At 41.8% G+C, this 20,308-nt stretch overlaps 2 protein-coding genes across 10 annotated transcripts; both read left to right on the top strand.

Annotated features, from left to right (window-relative positions):
* Positions 1-688: 688 nt before the first annotated feature.
* LOC119996168 (F-box protein CPR1-like) lies at positions 689-14,078 on the top strand. Of its 8 annotated transcripts, XR_005467802.1 has the most exons (5): positions 689-1,196; positions 10,862-11,570; positions 11,849-11,916; positions 13,060-13,106; positions 13,182-14,075. XR_005467802.1 is itself a non-coding variant. In XM_038842710.1 (4 exons), exons 1-3 carry the CDS (start codon positions 734-736, stop codon positions 11,886-11,888), a joined length of 1,212 nt encoding a protein of 403 aa, XP_038698638.1. In that variant the 5' UTR covers positions 689-733; the 3' UTR covers positions 11,889-11,916; positions 13,538-14,075. The 8 variants fall into 8 exon arrangements, 5 of the variants coding, with proteins under 5 accessions (XP_038698638.1, XP_038698637.1, XP_038698636.1 ...); XR_005467801.1 differs by having other exon boundaries at positions 11,849-13,106; positions 13,182-14,078; XR_005467800.1 differs by having other exon boundaries at positions 11,849-13,316; positions 13,538-14,078.
* A 2,306-nt stretch (positions 14,079-16,384) lies between these two features.
* LOC119996351 (F-box protein CPR1-like) lies at positions 16,385-19,666 on the top strand. Of its 2 annotated transcripts, XM_038842942.1 has the most exons (3): positions 16,385-17,759; positions 18,032-18,096; positions 19,282-19,658. In XM_038842942.1, the coding sequence occupies exons 1-2, from the start codon at positions 16,576-16,578 to the stop codon at positions 18,069-18,071; spliced, it is 1,224 nt and encodes a 407-aa protein (XP_038698870.1). In that variant the 5' UTR covers positions 16,385-16,575; the 3' UTR covers positions 18,072-18,096; positions 19,282-19,658. The 2 variants fall into 2 exon arrangements, with proteins under 2 accessions (XP_038698870.1, XP_038698869.1); XM_038842941.1 differs by having other exon boundaries at positions 18,032-19,666.
* The last annotated feature ends 642 nt before the right edge of the window (positions 19,667-20,308 follow it).

Below are 20,308 nucleotides of genomic sequence, written 5' to 3'. Positions count from 1 at the left end.
ACTTGGTCAAGTTAGTTGGCGTTGAGAGTGCGGATGAGGTTGTGGCTAAGTTTGGAGCTCAAAAAGTGTTATGGTTAGAATGATGCAAATGGTATAATTAAGAGCACGGAAATTAACAGACACAATATTTATATGGTTCGACAATCTGCATACATCTATGGAGTTGAATAGGGAGAATTGAAGTATAATTGGAATGCCTTTTTATAATTTGGTGGCCGTTTGCAAGAGAGTGAAAAACAATATGAGATTAAGTTACAAAAGACGTAGAACAAACATCTATTCACATCCTTGAGTGACTTTAAGAAATTGCCCTCCTAATAAAGACGCACTTTAACTCAACAATTCTCCCACTTGAAGATCGACTTCATCAAACATTGCTAAATTACGAACTCCAATCAAGAAGCAATCACTCTGCAACTCTTACCACCTCCTCATCTTAGAAGGCCAACTGAAGTTGCGCCCAACTTCAGCTTATCATCCGTGACACTATAGGTCTGACATATCCGCAAGATTCTCACTACCATTTATGTGACTGAATTGAAACATTTTGACTATCATGTATAAATTGAAAACTAGAAACTGCTCCTCCAACCGTCAGCACGCCATCTTGTATTTTAATTAATAATTAATACCATTTGTTTTTCTTTTTCTTAAATGTTTTCATGATCACCAAACGTCAAAGGGTCACAACCCATATATTAGTACTTTTCAAGCCAAAATCTATCTTCGGAAAATGCCGAACGTACCGCAAGACGTAATCGCCGACATTACAGTACGGCATCCGGTAAAGTCTCTGGTGCGTTTCAAGTGCGTGTCCAACACATGGCGTTCCATGATCGACGACCCGGATTTCGTTAAGCTCCGTCTCGAACACTCCCTCAATACCGGCTCTAATCACTGCCTCATGCTCAAATACAATAATCTCTACACGGTCGATTTCGACTCTCTTAATGCCGCTACGGTAATGGACCATCACCCTTTGTATTGGCCTGATTCGCCGACAGAGGCACTTGGTTGCTGCAATGGGTTGGTTTTGTTGCGTAACACGGAGCAAGACCTGGCTCTGTATAACTTCTCTACTAGGATGTACCATCGGTTGCCTGTTGAGCCAATCGCCATGTACGAGCGCGAGTCGTGTCATCCTCGGTATGTTTATTACGGGTTTGGTTATGATTTTGTGAACGATGATTATAAAGTTGTGATGATGTCTAAAACAGGTCTACCCTATCAGACAAATCAGCCAAGTCAGACTGAGCTGGAATAACTAATTTCTCCTTTGCTGGTACGTGATCTCTTCCTTCCTTCCTGCACAAGGAGCGAACGTAAGCTTCGGTAGGGCCCCGAGGGTGTACTCGGGGGGACCTCTCCGACGCTCAAGTCAGTACGGTACTAAACTTGGGAGGATGGCTCGTTGCTTCGAGCGTTGCCTCTTGCTCAGTAAGTATTTTAGAGTGCAGGAGTTCGATTCCTTACCTGAGGGCAGAGGTTCCCCTTTTATATATGAGTTTGAAGTGTTTGAGTTGTAGTAGGAGTCAGACTCTCTCTCATTGGTTTTCCGGAGGGTTTCTCGGATGGTAAATTCCATCTGTATCCCTTTCCAAAGGGGAGTAAGACTCTGTCTAGAATTGGCGTCCTATAAGGACTCTTCATCAGTTGGACTTCGTGCGTACATGCTTCTGTAGTACGGTTATCGAAGTGTGGTCTTCGGTCTGATAGTGCAGAAGTATACACTTCGGTCGAGTACCGAAGTATACCCTTCGGTACGTCACCCGTATTGTCCTCACCGGAACTTATTCTGCCACGTGGCCTTCTCCCATTAGTGGGGGTATTTTGGGAATATCAGTTGCCCCCCACACTCGTACCGAGGTATCTTAATGATGAACTGAGTATGAGTGTAATAATGTTTGTTCGACGGTTCATCTTTGCGGACAAGATCGAAGGATGCAGAGCGTCTCAACCTACGCACCGTTAGATCAGATCTTCCTCCTATATAAATAGGTGGCCTGCAGTTCTCTTCGATTTTTACTCGCCTCATTTTTACTATTTAGAGCGTTTAATCTGACTGACCGACCGAAGCCTTCCTTTGCAAAACCGAACATACTTCAATCTCTACTTCTCTCAGTTTCCATACCATAAGGTCAGTCTTTACTTCCTTCTATTGTTTTTGTTTTTATTATGTCTCTAAGTTCCTCCACTTCATCTTCCTCTTCGGGGGACGCGTCCTCTTCCTCTACTTCGAGTGGACGGACTGCGTCTGACTCTGAAGTGAATATCATCGATTCTCCTACCCCCGGCCTTAACGAGGCTTCAGTCCTTCAGTCAGATTATCCCGAAGTTGCTGATCGAAGTGAGTTTCCCCCAAATCAACAAGCGGGGGGAGACGAGGTTGATTCCGAACCGACATGTTTATCCGGTTCAGGATTGGATGATCATGGGGTGTCAAATATCAAGAGGGACTTCGGTATCCCCTGGGCATGCCGTCGTATACCTTCAGACGAACACCCCCTTCATCCAAAGGAAGGGGAATTCGCCGTCTCGCTCCATTCCATAAAATATGGTGCAAGGATTCCATATCCTCCTGCATTGACAAGTTTTTTCCGTATCTTCAATATTTGTCCCGCACTTCTAGCCCCGAACTCCTGGCTCTTCCTTAATACCGTTCTTAACCTTTGTGTCAAATATACTATACCCTTCAATTCTTTTATCATCCAACACGTTCTCAGATTAAGTCGCCATGGTAGGGAGGTCGGTCTATACTACTTCCAGTTTCGGCCACCCATTGAGTCTCCTCGTTATCAGGCTTCAATCAGGGATTGGAAGAAGGGTTACTTCTTTGTGAAGGCGCCCCTTCAACCTGGAGAACACCTCCCTTTTCGAACTGAGTTCGGCATTCCACACATCTTTCATTTCAATAACCCTCGCGAGCTAAGGCATGAGACAGATAGGGATTTACTGGACCGACTAAAATCCTACCTTCCTCCCAACCCTTCGGTCAACCTATCTTTTAGTAAGATTGACTCTACGTATACCTACTCTTCGGTCATTCTTCAGAGAGGTGTGCTTCGGTTGGTCTTTTTAGACTTAGAGAAATTCACTTGTCTATATTACTTCTTTATTAACATGTTCGGTCATCCCTTGTGCAGATATGGCGAGCATGGAGGACTACGTCAACATGTTCAGCGCTGGGGCTTCGAAGGGCAAGAAGCACGGCATTGGTAAGGGAAACAGGAGGAAGCCGAACCCGAAGCGTTCGAGGAAGAATACAACGGGAGAGACTTCTGCTGCAGCCAACGTGCTCAACGCTCCCACAACTGTTCACAGTTCGGTCAGGGTGACTCAACTGAGCTCGAACCCCTCTCGGACTTCAGATTATGTCAACATCCCTCTTCCAGTGACCCAACCTCCACGAATGATGGATATTGAAGATCTCACTGTTCATACCCCGAACTGGGATGTTCTGGTGAGTGATTCTGCCAATAACCCAACCATTGCGGGTAGGATGGTTGCGAAGGCTCCAACTCCGGCTGACTTCAGTCGATACGAAGCGCTTGCTTTGTCAGACAAGGTGTCAGAGCTGAACGTTGCAGCTATGAAGGTATAATAATTTTATTTAACTTCGGTTCTCCTTTTTTGACTTGGTATTTTTACAGATGAAATTGGTCCCGAAGTACTGAAGTTCATTATGCCTATGTAGGTTGTCTCTGTTCTTGCTACACTTCCTGTAGGCATAGCGAACATGGCTCACAATGAAACGGTAGCAATTGAAAGGGCCGAAGCAGCTGCCATGGCGAAGGCGAAAGCTGAAGCCGAGCTAGAGACATTTCGGGCCGAACTGACGGAGAGGACCGAAGCTCTAAATGCTGCTAACGCCAAGGAGCTCAAATACCGTAAGGAAAAATCCAGGCTGGAGGCTGAGGTTACTAGGCTTTCAAAAGCTGCTGAAGTTGACCGAGTGAAGGCGATTGCTGAAGGCAAGGCCCTGGGGGTCCGGGAGTTCAAAGCTTCAGAGGAGTTCAAATTGACTCTTCGTCAAGAAGGCTACTTTGGTGGTCGTGGTGCCTTCAAGATGGCTAGGAAGGCTTTGATTGATGCTGGGCAGGATCCAAGTATTCTTGACAAGCTTTGCCCCGTTCTTGTTGGGAAGGATGGACTGGAGGAATCAAAGGAAGACATATATGCTGAACTTGCTAGGGCTGAGGATGAAGTACGTGGCCAGGCTGAAGATGAGGAGGACTCTGAAGAAGATTTCGAGGAGGGGGATGAACTCCCTTCAACTGTTGACCTTACCGCAGTCACATCCGATGAAGATCCTCCTCGTGTCATCCCTGCTGAAGGTGATTCTCCTATTCAAGCAACTGAGCCAGGTGAAGTTCGTGTCTTTACTCCTGAGGATGTTCCTCCTTCAAATCCTCCTGATCTTATCCAGCCTGAAGCTAGCCTGCATGAGCCTTCAGAGACTGAACTGCCTCCTTCAGTTGAAGATATTTAGCTCCTCTTTCTTTTTTTTTTTTTTTTTTTTTTTGTGTAAACGATTAAGTATCTTTTGGTAATGATATCTTTCTCTTTTCATATTCAGTTCGCTCTACTTTGTTGTGAATGCTTGAAGTGTACTTCGCGCGTGAAGTACTTGTCGTGGCCGAAGGGTTGGCTTCGGATGAAGTATACACTTCAAGATCGAAGGGTCTAAGGGCCGAAGTGGCCTAATTTTGAGACTTAGAAAATTTTTCTAAGTTTTGGGCCGAAGGGCCTGTTTGGACCGAAGGGTCTTATGTGGACCGAAGGTCTTGTTTGGACCGAAGGGTCTAAGGGCCGAAGTGGCCTAATTTTGAGACTTAGAAAATTTTTCTAAGTTTTGGGCCGAAGGGCCTGTTTGGACCGAAGGGTCTTATGTGGACCGAAGGTCTTGTTTGGACCGAAGGGTCTTATTTTGGGATGAAGAGATTATGCAACAACTTCTGAACTGTTGTTTTATTAAGCTGATTAACAAGCAACAACTTATTGAAAAATTTTTGTTCAACTAAACAAAATATCTGCGTAAATTATCAGCATTCCAAGGACGCATCTTCTTCCCAGGGTTTTCTGGGTCTTCAATCCTGTAGGTTCCTTCCTTGAATGCTTCAATTACTTTGAAAGGTCCATCCCACGTCTCCCCTAATTTTCCGGGGTGTTGTCCTGCGGCCTCCTTCTTTCTTAAGACAAGGTCCCCTGGGTTGAACTTTCTTTCTTTGACCCTTCGGTTGTAATACCGGGCCGTCCTCTGCTTGTACGTAGCAGTTCTGATTCGAGCCTCTTCTCTAACTTCCTCCACCAAGTCTAAATTATTCAGAAGTGCTTCATTATTCTCTTGGATATTGAAGTTAATGATCCTTGTAGATGGGATTCCAATTTCTACAGGTATCACGGCTTCGGAGCCAAATGCCAGGGAGAAGGGTGTTTCTCCAGTAGAAGTCCGTGCTGTTGTTCGGTAGGACCATAGCACACTCGGTAGTTCTTCCACCCATCTTCCTTTGGCACTATCCAGTCTGGTTTTCAAACCTTGGAGGATCACTCGGTTTGTCACTTCGGCTTGCCCATTAGCTTGTGGGTGTCTGACCGAAGTGACTCTGAGATCAACCCCCAATTCTTCACATAACTTCTTCATCTTTCCTCCAACAAATTGTCTACCGTTATCAACAATAAGGGCTCTTGGTATCCCATATCTACAGACAATGGTTCTCCAGATGAAGTCTATTACCTTATTCTCAGAAATAGTGGCAAGTGGCTCCACTTCTACCCACTTAGTGAAGTAGTCCACGGCTACTATAAGATATGTCCTTTGACCCGATGCTGGTGGGAATGGTCCAAGAAGGTCCATACCCCACTGAGCAAATGGACAGGGACTCTGAATGGGCACCATCTGACTAGGAGGAAGGTGGGGTACGTGGGAATGCCTTTGACACTTATCACACTTTTGAACAAGCTTTTTGGCGTCCGACACCATTGTAGGCCAGTAGTATCCACAACGTAGCACCTGATAACTTAATGTTCTTCCCCCTATGTGACTTCCACAAATTCCTTCATGCACTTCCCTTAGGGCATAATCGGCCTCTCTGGGCGCCAAACATCGCAGGTATGGAAGTGTGAAGGATCTTCTGTATAATTCTCCATCAATCAGAGTATATCTTGCTGCCCTTTTCCGGAGACTCCTTGCTTCATTCCTGTCTTCAGGAAGTTTCCCTTCAAGCAGGAATTCTCTGATTGGGTCCTTCCAACTTGGTTCAGCTTCAACCGGAGCAACTTCTAGTTCAGCCGAAATACTTGGTTGAGGAAGTACTTCAATTCTGACCGAAGTAGGTCCTTTGGCTGAACAGGCTGAAGCTAATCGAGCAAGGACATCTGCTTTTGCATTTTCCTCCCTAGGTATTCGATTGATCTCTACCTTGGGAATCTTGGCCAGTAATTTCTTAACCGCAGCTAAGTACTTGACCATATTTGAGCCTCTCGCCTCATAGTCTCCCTTCATTTGTTCAGTTACTAGCTGAGAGTCACTGTTGATCAACAAATACTTAACTTCAAGTTCGACAGCAAGTCTCAATCCAGCTAGTACCGCTTCGTATTCTGCTTCATTGTTTGACGCTTTGAAGTGAAAATGAAGTGCATGTTCAATACATATGCCCCCCGGACCGAAGAGGAGTACTCCGGCTCCGCTACCCTCTTGGTTAGAAGAACCATCAACGTAAAGGTTCCATTTTGGGTAGTCCTTTTCGGTCAGTGTCACTAAGGTTGGGCGACGACATTCAACAACAAAATCTGCTAAGGCTTGAGCCTTAATCGCATGTCTTGGTTTATATTGAATGTCGAACTCACTCAACTCAATGGACCACTTTATCAATCTTCCTGATGTGTCCGCTTCTGAAGTATGTTCTTCAATGGTTGGTCAGTAAGAACTACTATAGTATGGGCTTGGAAGTAGGGTCTTAATTTTCGAGCCGCAGTAACCAATGCTAAAGCAAATTTCTCTGCCTCGGTATAATGAGTCTCAGCATCTATCATGACCTTACTGACATAATACACTGGCTTCTGAATTTTATCTTCTTCCCGGATAAGGACTGCACTTACTGCTTGATCTGTCGTAGCAAGGTACAAGTACAATACCTCTCCATCTTTTGGACATGTTAGTAGAGGAGGATGTCCGAGGTATTCCTTTAAACCCTCAAATGCCTTCTGACACTCTTCAGTCCATTGAAATTCCTTGGCCTTTTTTAAGGCCTGGAAGAAGGGTCTACACTTATCACCCGACCTAGCAAGGAATCTCCCAAGTGCCGCTGCTCTTCCCGTTAATCTCTGAACCTCTTTCGGAGACTTCGGAGGTTCCATCTGAAGAATGGCTTCAACCTTCTCTGGGTTTGCTTCGATTCCTCTACTAGTGACAAGGAAGCCCAGGAATTTTCCTGAGCTTACTCCAAAAGCGCATTTGTCTGGGTTCAACTTCATTTGAAACTTATCTAAAGTGTTAAACACCTTTTGAAGATCTGAAGGATGATCTTCCGCCCTTCTACTCTTCACGACCATATCATCTACATATGCTTCTACTGATTTTCCTATCTGATCAGCAAAGACATGGTTTATCAACCTTTGATAAGTGGCACCAGCATTCTTAAGTCCGAAGGGCATAACCTTATAGCAATATGTCCCTTCTGGAGTTATGAATGAGGTGCTCTCCTCATCTCTTGGGTTCATCTTGATCTGGTGGTACCCCGAATAAGCATCCAAGAAGCTAAGGAGTTCGTGGCCTGAAGTTGCATCCACTAATTGATCAATCTTAGGAAGAGGATAGCAGTCCTTAGGACAAGCTTTGTTTAGATCCGTGAAGTCAACGCACATACGCCACTTTCCACTTGCCTTCTTTACCATGACCACATTGGCCAACCAATCTGGATACCGCACCTCTCGGATGAAACCGGCTTCAAGTAACTTCCCCACTTCTTCCTTGATAGCAGCTTGTCTCTCTAGGGCGAAGTTACGCTTTTTCTGTTTGACCGGTTTAGTCCCCGGTATGATGCTCAAACTGTGGGAGATGACTTCCCTACTAATTCCTGGCATCTCATGCGCACTCCATGCGAAGTTCTTTATGTTAGAGAGGAGGAGCTTGGTTACCTCCTCAGCTAACTTATTATTTAACAGAGACCCTAGAAATAACTTCTTTTCAGTTCCTTTCTCCACAGTTATTGGAAGAAGTGCTTCAACCGGTGTTGGCTTCAGTATCTTCTCTTCTTCCCGAACATCTAAGCTTCCAACTGATATGGAGGTCTTCTTCTTGTCCTTCAAGTCCGTATAGTACATCATTCGAGCTAACTTCTGATCCCCACTCACTTCTCCTACCCCATTAGAAGTTGGAAACTTCATTTTGAGGTGGTAAGTAGAGACCACCGCCCGAACCTTGTGCAGCAATGGTCTGCCAATGATGGCATTGTAGGGGGATTGAACATCTACTACAAGAAGATCGATCATATGCATAACCGTCCTTGGATAGGTTCCCAGAGTAACAGGTAGGGATATGACTCCCTTGGGAACTATGGATTCCCCTGCGAACCCATATAAAGGAACCGAAAAGTTCTTCAATTTTTCTTCTGAGATCTTCATCTCTTTGAAGGCGTGATAGAACAAGATATCTGCTGCACTTCCATTATCCACCAGAACCTTTTTCACTGTGAAATTTGCGATGACTGCTTCTATCACTAGGGCATCATCATGTGGATCCTGGATACCTTCAGCATCTTTTTCTGAGAAAATAATTTTTTCTTCATCCCTTCTCGGCTTCTTTCTTTCCTTACTTACTTCATTTATTCGAGCATAAGCCCTTCTAGCGGAGGAGCTTTCTCCTCCTGCGGCCAGACCTCCTACAATAACTCCGATTGTCCCAGCAATCCCCCTTTGGTGACGAGGAGACCTATCCCTTCTTCTTTGTCTCCTTCGGTCGTTATCCCTATCATCACCATCGGTTCTTCTTCTCTTTTCTTCTCTATCTGAAGTGAACTGCTTCAGGTAGCCTCGCCTTATGAGGCCTTCAATCTCATCCTTGAGATGCCTACATTCTTCAGTGTCATGACCATGATCCCTATGGAACAGGCAATACTTATCTGAAGTACGCTTTTCTGCCGGGGCCCTCATTTTCTTAGGCCACTTCAGTATATCCCTGTTACTTATTTCAAGAAGGATATTATGCAATGAATTATTAAGAGGAGTATAGGAACTATACCGAGGGACTGGACCCTGGTCAGTCTTCCTACTAGATTGATCATCCTTCTTTTTGTCATTCTTTCCTTCTACTCTTCCTTGCTTCTTGCTTGGAGGGGGTAAGTCTTTCTCCGTCTTTCCCAGGGCGCTCGAGCCTTTTTTGGCAGGGGCCGAGGAAGAAGAGAACTGAGAAATTTTCATCATGTCCTCTGACTGCATGAACTTATCTCCCCTAGCGTAGAGTTCTCCCATAGTCTTCGGGCGTTTTTTTGTTAATGAGCGTACATACGCTTTATCCCTTACTGTCCTTACCAGGGCCGAAATAGCTACTTCTACCTGGACATGTGGGATTTTCAAGCATGCTCTATTGAACCTTGCAAGAAATGATCGAAGTGATTCTCCATGCTCATGGTCAAGATTCATCAAATCCAAACTAGTCTTTGCCGTCCTTCGTGCGGCGGAGAAGTGAAGCGCAAGTTTCTCGGACAAGTCTCCAAAACTAGTCACACTGTGTCTCGGTAATCGATTGAACCAAGTTCTTGCTGGTCCAAAAAGGGTTGATGGGAATATCTTACACATTATCAGGGCATTTGCCCCCCGACACTCCATCATTGATTTGAAACCCTGGATATGATCACAGGGGTCAGTTAACCCTTCATACTTCTCCAGCTTTGGAACAATAAGGTGACGCGGCATTTCAGCTTCAAGTATTTCAGGAGCTAAAGGGGTCAACGTACTGTCCCACACTCCCTCCATTGGGGACACTCCTTGTAGTGCTGCAATCTTCTTGTTCATCTCATCTAGGTGTCGACCGACATCTTCATTGTAGGTAGTTCCCCTTTTAGTACTTTCTCCAATGGTACCATCGGGATTCACCCTTCGGCTTGGTTCTCTAGACCTACCTGAGTGTGAACTTCGCACCTCCTCATTGTGCGGGATTTCTTGGTTCACTTGTGTCTGTTGGTTCATGATTAGTTCAGTCAACATTTGCACCTGCTGGGAAAGTTGTTGGAATTGTTCCTGAGTGCAAGGTACTTGGGACGGTCCAGCGTCCTGGTTATGCTGGTTGGTTCGGTCAGCAACATCCCCCTGGTGTTCTACCTCCTCATGATGGGGGTGTTCACCCTGCCCCCGGTCGGGAGCATTAGGGTCATTAACTCGACGGCTTGTTTCTGAAGTAGAAGCGACATTCTTTCTCAATCTGACCATTGTGAGTTTCTTTAGGGAAGTGTACTTCCTTCCCACAGACGGCGCCAAACTGATGATGTCTAAAACAGGTCTACCCTATCAGACAAATCAGCCAAGTCAGACTGAGCTGGAATAACTAATTTCTCCTTTGCTGGTACGTGATCTCTTCCTTCCTTCCTGCACAAGGAATCGAACTCCTGCACTCTAAAATACTTACTGAGCAAGAGGCAACGCTCGAAGCAACGAGCCATCCTCCCAAGTTTAGTACCGTACTGACTTGAGCGTTGGAGAGGTCCCCCCGAGTACACCCTCGGGGCCCTACCGAAGCTTACGTTCGCTCCTTGTGCAGGAAGGAAGGAAGAGATCACGTACCAGCAAAGGAGAAATTAGTTATTCCAGCTCAGTCTGACTTGGCTGATTTGTCTGATAGGGTAGACCTGTTTTAGACATCATCAAGTTGTGAGAGTGGTTTTGGATATATCGCGGGATCCTGAAGAAGAGCCTGAGGTTGGGGTTTACAGTTTGAAGAGTGATTCATGGAGAAGGCTGAAGACCCTCCCTGGTGGTATTCGCTGCTGGTTTAGCACGTTTTATTATATGTTTTCTGGCGAATCCAATTTGAATCCTTGTCGTAATGTGTTCGTTGGTAATGCTCTTCATTGGGTGCCGCCACCGGACCCTGAAATTGGTAGGCCAAAATTGATCATTGCTTTTGGTCTTGGGAGTGACGAGTTCCACATGGTTCCGCAACCAGATTATGAATATAAGATTTGTGTGATGGAATTGAGTATATTGGGAGGTTGCTTATGTGCCTTGTGCAATGACTTGGCATCATTCGTTGATGTGTGGCTTATGAAGGAATATGGAGTGAAGGAGTCCTGGAGTTGGTTGTTTAGGGTAGAACAACCTGGAGTTCATTTATTGAAGGCTTTAGCTTATTCGAAGAAGAACAATGAGGTTCTCTTCTTGAAGGATGACCGGCAGGTTGTATGGTATGATCCGAAAAGGAAAAGGACCAGGAGGGTGAGGATTCCTGGCGCGCCAGCATTGTTTTGCGCAGAGTTGTGTATTGGAAGCCTTGTTCCATTGAGCAACAGCGGTGGGAAGGAGAAGCTGGAGCAGGAGAAAAATAAAAAACAAGAGGAGAAGAAGAAAAGGAAAAAGAAGTAAATTGCATAAACTTCCCTTTGTTACCTTTATTTATGTTATTTTCTTGACATTGATTGCCAGCCACTGTCATATCTGTCTCACTATAAGTCACAAATAGATAGTGAGATGTGGTTACAATCGAGGTGCTCACAAATTAACTTCACGAGTCCTTGTAGTGTGGTAGTCAAAATATTTTCAATCTGATGAGTATTTGGTTATTATGATACTGCAATATAATCTTGTTGTTCTGTTCTGATTTGACTTTGTATCTCACGCGACATGTTGTCTTCTTCAGGGATGATTTTCTATCACAAGGGTTCAAATTGGTTTTATGATAAGTATAAGTGGAAGTGAACGGAGGAGGTAAGCTATCGATCACTGCGTTAGCAAATTGGTACTCTGATTCGACAAGTTAATGTAATTTGATATATTGTTGGTAGAGTTTTACAAGAAAAATCCTTAAGTTCTATCAAACTAATTTGCTCTTTTATATGAAACATCGTTTTCCAATTATTATAATTATGGTTGCTACCACTTCAGCACTATTATGGTGTTGTTTCAATTATTTTAACTATAAATTGTCTTTTGTACAATACTTTGCTACAAGATAAACTTGGTTAATTGAGCCCATGGATTGCAGGAAGACAAGGTTAGAAAAATGCTTGTCAAGGAAGCATAAGTAGGTTAGGTTTTGCTTGACAAGAGGTATGATATTTTCCTATTAGATATGTAGTGCAGAAGGAATTTCTTATACGATTTTTCCGAGATAGAATTAGTTACTCGACTTTAAATTTTGAAGGCACTATAGGTCCAAAAACATGCCATGTACATAGGACTACGTTTTTGTTTGTTCCCTGACTTTCTGAAATATGGTTTTTGTTAAACTCCTTCTAGTTGAGCATTAAATCTGTGTCTTAACCTATGGTCCCATTAGCAAATTTAAATTGTAGATTTATGTCTTAATAAGCTAGGCGTACTTTGTATGATTTTAGCATGGGGTGCTTTAGGTGTCAGCCACCTCTTTGTTTTGAAAAGAAAAAACTCAATGTTTTCCCTTTGGAGCGTAGAAGGATGCATCTTGAATTCTGTAGCAACTATGCAGCAAACTTTTGTGTACAAAGGCATCCATTGTGGACTTACCTTTAGTTTTGTGTGTTTCCAAAATTAGTGGATTTTTGTTTGTAACAAATAATACTAAGATAATTTTATTATTTGGAGGTGCTAATCAAAACTTGGAGCATTTGTTAGTTTATACACAGGATTGCAGTTATATTTTATAGAAGAAAATAAATCTGTCTTTGTGCCGCTTGTAGTATTCCTTTACTAGGTTGGTTTTCAATTTCTAAAATCCTATGGGTTGGACGAGAGTCCACATCTCTATACTTGGTGTTTTCTTCCCCAAAAGATCTGAATTTGACAACCTCTTAAAATGCAACTTGCGATTTCTCTGTCACGTTCTTAGCATGACAAATTTATGGTGATGGAATGGCCATTTACATTTGATAGGCCAAATGAGTAAGCTGGGAGATCCAATCAGGGGGAGGATGTCGATGGTATTTTATCACATTACGTATCCTTCATCTTTCCATTGATTACTTGATTGTTAAAAAACTGAATGACTTGTGCAGGTTTGATGGCGAGTTGGCTGTAGAAACAGGATTTCAATATTTGCCCCCTAACCATTTATTTTGTGCCTCATTGCTGCTCTGGCTCACATGTGAACCCATGAGAAGAGAACAAAAAAGGCAGAGAGCAAACATCAGGTTCCTTGGTTGCAGTGGAATTTAGGATGTCATGTCTTGTACATACATACAAAAAGGACTAGTGTTGGTAGCTTTGTTTTATGGATTTCACCTTTAGCGTTGCTAGATGTTAAGTCTGGAATTTGTTGTTGTGGAATCCACTTTTGCTATGTACAGTTTTGTTTATGTATCATGAACGAGCAGCAGCTATGGGCTTTACTGAAGCTTTAGTTTTCTTTCAGTTGCAGATTCTGGTAGGTTTTGGAGCAACTTCTGTTCTGGGAAAGTGTCAAAAATGATTTTGTGGATCGCTCTTTATTCTTCGGTTTCTTTGTCGTGCTGATGCACAACACGCTCGAAGCGAATACTCCGATGGTGATCGAGCCTAGCCAGTTGCCGGAAACCAGCACCACCAACACGACACAATGTCGAAAAGCGTTTTATATTTTATTTTGCGTCAATCGACATTAGCCCATATGGGTGGTAAAAGTTCACCAGGGCCTTGGGAACATTCTCTTGATGATTCTTATTTGTTGCAATCTCCCTCTAACTATTCATGTCTCTTCCACTAGCACAGTCTTTTCCCTTTTCGGGCATTAATGGCCATAGTTTTGGATATTAGGGTTTAACAGAATTTACTCATGGATTTAATCCAGATTTCGGATCAAATTTCTTGGGTCTTTTGTGTGTACATCATCGTGTGTGTATATATATTTTACTATATCTTAGGTTAATTATAATTTTCAGTACTATTGCAACGAACAAGTCATTGAAAGAAATTTTGTTATCGAGTTATCATCCAATGTTTCAAAATGAGATAATTGATTGACGAATTTCACACGGTTACGGGTAAAAGTCCTGTTGATGTGACATTAAGTCAACAAGTACTTATCAACAACTAATAATGGTGAAGTTGCTAACGTGGTTGGTTCTCTTCTTCATCCCCTGTCTTCTCATCTTCTTTTTTTGCCTCCTACTCCACATCCTCCACCATCCCGCTTTTGAACCCATGATACAAGAAGATTGTATCATGGTTCGAATCCCATTTCCTACGGCACGGAAGTGGAACGGACAGGTGAAATAATGTGAGAGAAAGAACCTCCGGTTCCAACACCTCCAATTTCCGATCGGCATAATAGACAGGGTCGTGTTAGTCTTGTCATTGGTCTTGCTCTTGTTTGTTAGGCTCTCAAACCAAATCTTGTCCAAAGCTTGCATCAAAACTAGGTTAATCAAATAGAGAGAACTTATAAGGACCCATCCTAGAGAGGAGTCTGCAGAATTACTAAATTCTACTCAAACATGTTCAATACATACAAAATCCTCTGAAGTTCATTTATTGAAATCCAAAATAAAATCCAAATCCAACTCCTCTAGAAAACATTTAAGACACATTAATAAGTCTTTACGAATAAAACATGCAGAAGACTTCATTAATCAAACCCTACGCTACCAATAATCCACAATTGTATCAACAGGAAATCACTCATGCTTCGGGTGGCCACTATCTACATATTCACCTGAAAAGGAAGCAAATAATAGAGATTGAGCTAAATAGCCAGGGATATAATATCCGATAAGAACCCAGTTATCCATGAAACAAATATCCAAGTGAGCCAACCACAATAATAATCATAACCGATAGAACAGAAGGTAGAACAAGTCTACAGATATGACAATCAACTCAAGAGTGATGTAAGAATAGACAGTAACAATATGAACATGATCATGCCACAATCACAATCCAATATGCATACATATAAGCATGCAAATATATATGCAATCACACATCTCAACTCATGCGCATAGTGCCACAAATCATCCACAACCCAATCGGCAGCGCATGACAATTTAGTAACTCTCAAATACTATGCGCATAGTGTCACAAATAATCTACATCCAATCGGTAACACACGACAGTTTGAATTCTCCCTTGGAGGTTGTGGCTCTTAAATACCCCGTATCATCACGCTAGTAACAGATAAGGGGATAAATCTCATATAGTGATCACGTCTCATGATTTTGTGTAGCTATCACAACCACACACAAAGCCATACAACAACAACAAGACTATCACATCCACCCACACAACTTTCAGTCACAAATCCAGTCCATCCAAACATAGAATCACAATAAATCCTCATGCATGTATTTTCAATAAATTTCTCATGCACCCGTAAAAAAAATTGGAGACTTTTCAGATATTTTTGCTGATCTACTGCCGATACTAAGTAGCAGCAACAATTTCTATTCATTTTTCGGGATATTATGTATAGATAAGATATATCGTGGCGAATTCTTTAGGAAAAATGGGTAATGAAATATGATAAGTAATATTTTGAATAAATATTTACATAATCTTCTTTTGTCTGAAGAAATGGTTCATTAAATAATGAGTCACTATTGATATCGACACATCTATTTCGCCTTCCTCTTCGGCATCAACATTCACAACATCGCTACATTCCTAAACTACTTCATCATTAAATGAGTATAGCATCACCACATTACTTCTCCTCCTATTCTTGTTTCTTGTTTCTTCAACAAATTTGTTTAGGCAAATTATCGGGTTGGCCACAAAATTTACTGTTTGCAGAAACAATTTCAATTGGCTTAATGTTTGGAGCTGTTTCCAATGGGATTGGAGAGTTCCAACTCCGGCTCCAATTTTCTTAAAAAGCTATATTAAATCATAAATTAAAATTTGTGATTAAGTATTTTAATATTGATAATGTTAGAGTATAATAGATTTTGAAAAAAAAATTTAGATACCAAGTTCTAAATCCTAAAGCCTAAATCTTAAATTCTAAATATTAAAAATCAAGCCCTAAATCCTAAACTTTAAACTCTAAACTCTAAATCCTAAATACTAATTTCTTACTTCTAAATTTTAATGTCATTTTTAAAAAAAAATCATAATTTGATATAACTTTTGGGAGCGTTATATATCCCTAACAGATTTAGTCATTTCATAACATGTAATTGGACAACGTAATAACGAAAATCAATGTAATATAATCGGATATAGACGAAAATGTTAAGTATACAAGTCATTTTCCTATAATTTTTGGAGAAGAATTCGCCCGAATTGGAACCCCTCCCCGTTTCCAATTCCAGACTCCAGAAACCTCCAACAGCCGAGAAACCACTCCTCCAACTGTCAGCATTCCGTCGAATATTAATTGATAATCAATACCATGATTTGTGTTTTATTCAAGTGTTTTCATGATCTACAAATCACTCTCCCAAGTCCCAACCGTCACCATTCCATCGAATATTAATGGAAGGCAAAATCTCTCTCCCGAAAATGCCGACGGTACCACTAGACGTAATCGCCGACATTACAGTACGGCTTCCGGTAAAGTCCCTGGTGCGTTTCAAGTGCGTATCCAACACATGGCGTTCCATGATCGAGGACCCGAATTTTGTTAAGCTCCATCTCCAACACTCCCTCAAGACCGGCTCTAATCACTACCTCATGCTCAAATCCTATAATCTATACACAGTCGATTTCGACTCTCTTAATGCCGCTATGGGAATGGACCATCACCCTTTGTATGCCGGGCCTCAATGGCAGACGGAGGCAATTGGTTGCTGCAATGGGTTGGTTTTGTTGCGTAACTCGGAGGAAGACCTGGCTTTGTATAACTTTTCTACTAGGATGTCCCATCTGTTACCCGGAGAGCCAATCGTCATGTTCCAGCGCGAGTTGTCTCGTTGTGTTTTTTACGGGTTTGGTTATGATTTAGTGAACGATGATTATAAAGTTGTGAGAGTGATTTTGGGTTTATCTCAGGATCCTGAAGTCGAGCCTGAGGTTGGGGTTTACAGTTTGAAGACTAATTCATGGAAAAGGCTGAAGACCCTCCCTGTTGGCATTCGCTGGTTGTTTAGCCCGTATTATTATTCATTTTCTGCTGATAGAGGTTATGGTGTGCTCGTTGATAATGCTCTTCATTGGGTGTCGCCACTGGACCCTCAAATTGGTAGGCCTAACTTGATCATTGCTTTTGATCTTGGGAGTGAAGAGTTCCATGTGGTTCCGCAACCAGAGTATGAACATGAGATTTTTGAGATGGATTTGAGTGTATTGAGAGGTTGCTTATGTGCTCTTTGCAATGACAAGGAATCATGGGTTGATGTGTGGCTGATGAAGGAATATGGAGTGAAAGAGTCGTGGAGTAGGTTGTTTAGGGTAGAACAACCCAGAGTTCATTTATTTAAGGCTTTAGCTTATTCAAAGGAGAACGATGAGGTTCTCTTCATGAAGGAAGACCGGAAGGTTGTATGGTATGATCCGAAAAGGAAAAGGACCACGAGGGTGAGGATTGCTGGTGCGCCAATATCATTTTGCGCGGAGTTGTGTATAGGAAGCCTTGTTCCATTGAGCAACAGTGATGGGAAGGAGAAGCTGGAGCGGGAGAAAAATGAAAAGCAAGATGAAAAGAAGAAAAGGAAAAGGAAGTAAATTGCATAAAATCCATTTTCTTACCTTCATTATGTTATTTTCTTGACACTGATGCCAGCCATTGTCATATCCATTTCATTATAAGTCACCATAGATAGTGAGATGTGGTTACAGTCGTGGGGCTCACAAAGTAACTTGGCTAGTCCTTAGAGTGTGGTAGTCAAAATATTTTCAATCTGAAGAGTATTTGGTTATTATGATTCTGCAATATAATCTTCTTGTTCTGTTCTGATTTGACTTTGTATCTCACTTCACATGTCTTCTTCAGGGATGATTTTCTATCAAAAGGGTTCAAATTGGTCTTATGATAAGTATAAGCGGAAGTGAACAGAGGTAAGCTATCGATCACATCATATTAGCAAACTTGTACTCTAATTCGACAAGTTAATGTAGGTTGATATATTTGTAGAGTTTTACAAGAAAAATCCTGAAGTTCTACACTTCTACCACTTCTGTACTATTATGGTGTTGTTTCAATTATCTTAGCTATCAATTGTCAATTCTACAATACTTTGCTGCAACATAACTTGGTTCATTGAGTGCATGGGAATGGATTCCAGCAAGGCAAGGTTAGAAAAATTCTTGTTAAGGAAGCATAAGAAAGTTAGGTTTTGTTTGACAAGAGGCATGATATTTTCTTAAGTCCATTGTATCTAGATATGTAGTGCAGGAGGAATTTCTTGTACAGTTTTTCTGAAAAAAGAATTAGTGACTCGACTTTTAAATTTTGAAGGCACTATAGGTCCAAAAACATGCCATGTCCATAGGACAACCTTTTTGTTTGTTCCCAGACTCTCTGAAAGATGGTTTTTGTTAAACTCTTTCTGGTTGATAGTTAAATCTGTGTGTCTTAACCTATGGTCCAATTAGCAAATTTAAAATGTAGAATTATGTCTTAATGAGCTAGGCGTGCTCGGTATGATCTTAGCATTGGGCGCTTTTGGTGTCGGCTTGGTATGGGTTTTCTACCCGCCAAAACCTTTTTGTTTTGAAAATAAAACACTGAATGTTTTCCCTTTGTATGCGTAGAAGGATGAAAATAATACTAAGACAACTTTACTGTTTGGAGGCGCTAATCAAAACTTGGAGCATTTGTTAGTTTATATGCAGGATTGCAGTTGTATAACAGAAAATAAATCTGTCTTTGTGCCCCTAGTGGTATTCCTTTACTAGGTTGGTCCTCAATTTATAAAATGCTCTGTGCGGGAGTATCCTCAGTTCATTTTAACCACTGCCCTATAAGATGAGAGTCCACATCTCTATATTTGGAGTTTCCTTCCACCTAAGATCTGAATTTGACCTCCTCTTAAAAATGCAACTTGCGATTTCTCTGTCACATTGTTAGCATGACAAATTTGAGGTGATGGAATGGCCATTTACATATGATCAGTGAACTGAGTAAGCTGAGAGATCCAATCACTGGAAGGGATCTCGTTGGTATTTTGTCCTAGCTACATTACATATCCTTTATCTTTCTATTTATTACTTGGTTGTTAGAAAACTGAATGACTTGTGCAGGTTTCATGGCGACTTGGTCGTAGACACAGGGTTTCACGGAGAAAAAAAAATCATCTTCTTTGTTTTTTTTTTTTTGAGTTAGTTTTTCTTAGAAGAGAGTCATCATTTTGTGCTGCATTGCTGCTTTGGCTCACAAGTGATGACATGAACAAAGAACAAGAAAAGGCAGAGAGCAAGCATCAGATTCCTTGGTTGCAGTGGAATTAAGGATGACTTGTACATACTAAAAGTAGTAGTGCTGGTAACTTTGTTTTGGCCCATATTACGTAATGAAAGTTAAAGAAAATGGGTTCTTTATGGATTTCACCATTAGCATTTGCTAGATGTTAGATCTGGAATTTCTTGTTGTGGAATCCAGTTTTCCAGATTTTATAGTTTTGTTTATGCATCATGAAGGAGCAGCAGCGATAGGCTTTATTTCTGACCAAATATATGATACTGAAGCTTTAGTTTTCTTTCAGACTTTCAATGGCAGATGTCTGGTAGGTCGTGGAGCAACTACTGTTTTGGTATGTCAAGATGATTTATGCTTGACAAGTAATGTGGCATCTGCGGATGCTTTTATCTGGCTCAGACTCTAATAATTTGAAGAATAGACCCATATGAGTTTTATCCCTAAAAGAGTCCTCAAGTATTATGAGGTTGGATGCCTCTTGTTAAGTAAATGGAACTCCCACATCTAACCGATGTGGGATTCCTAATACTGCTGTAAAATTTTGATATATGTCGGAGATGGAGCTGCAGGAGTGGATGATTAGAGAATAGGAAGAAGAAGGTTGAGGGATAAAGATAGATAGAGGGAGCTGTAGTAAGAAGCTATATCTTTCATTAATTAAAGTTATAAATAATACGGTAGCAATTAAGGCTTAATATATAGAGAAGAGGCTTTGACCTTTTGTATGATAACTGGGTAGGTGATGGCAGCACAAAAGGTTCCCTAACCTGTCCAAGAGGGAGTCTGCAAAATTACTAAAATAACCTGGATAATCCAAAAATCATGCAACGTCCTCCTCCATAATCATTTATC

The sequence above is a fragment of the Tripterygium wilfordii genome, chromosome 4, assembly GCF_013401445.1.
Source record: "Tripterygium wilfordii isolate XIE 37 chromosome 4, ASM1340144v1, whole genome shotgun sequence".
In the NCBI taxonomy this organism is placed as follows: Eukaryota; Viridiplantae; Streptophyta; class Magnoliopsida; order Celastrales; family Celastraceae; genus Tripterygium; species Tripterygium wilfordii.
The sequence above is the reverse complement of the archived record's forward strand: the minus strand, read 5'-3'. Positions and strand labels throughout refer to the sequence as shown.

Coding starts and splice junctions, on each gene's coding strand:
- LOC119996351 (XM_038842941.1), top strand. CDS start 16,576: ATGGAAGGCAAAATCTCTCTCCCGAAAATGCCGACGGTACCACTAGAC. Junction 17,760..18,031: donor AAGAAGAAAAGGAAAAGGAA/GTAAATTGCATA, acceptor TGTCTTCTTCAG/GGATGATTTTCTATCAAAAG.
- LOC119996168 (XM_038842707.1), top strand. CDS start 734: ATGCCGAACGTACCGCAAGACGTAATCGCCGACATTACAGTACGGCAT. Junction 1,203..10,867: donor CGATGATTATAAAGTTGTGA/TGATGTCTAAAA, acceptor ATCAAGTTGTGA/GAGTGGTTTTGGATATATCG. Junction 11,571..11,848: donor AAGAAGAAAAGGAAAAAGAA/GTAAATTGCATA, acceptor TGTCTTCTTCAG/GGATGATTTTCTATCACAAG.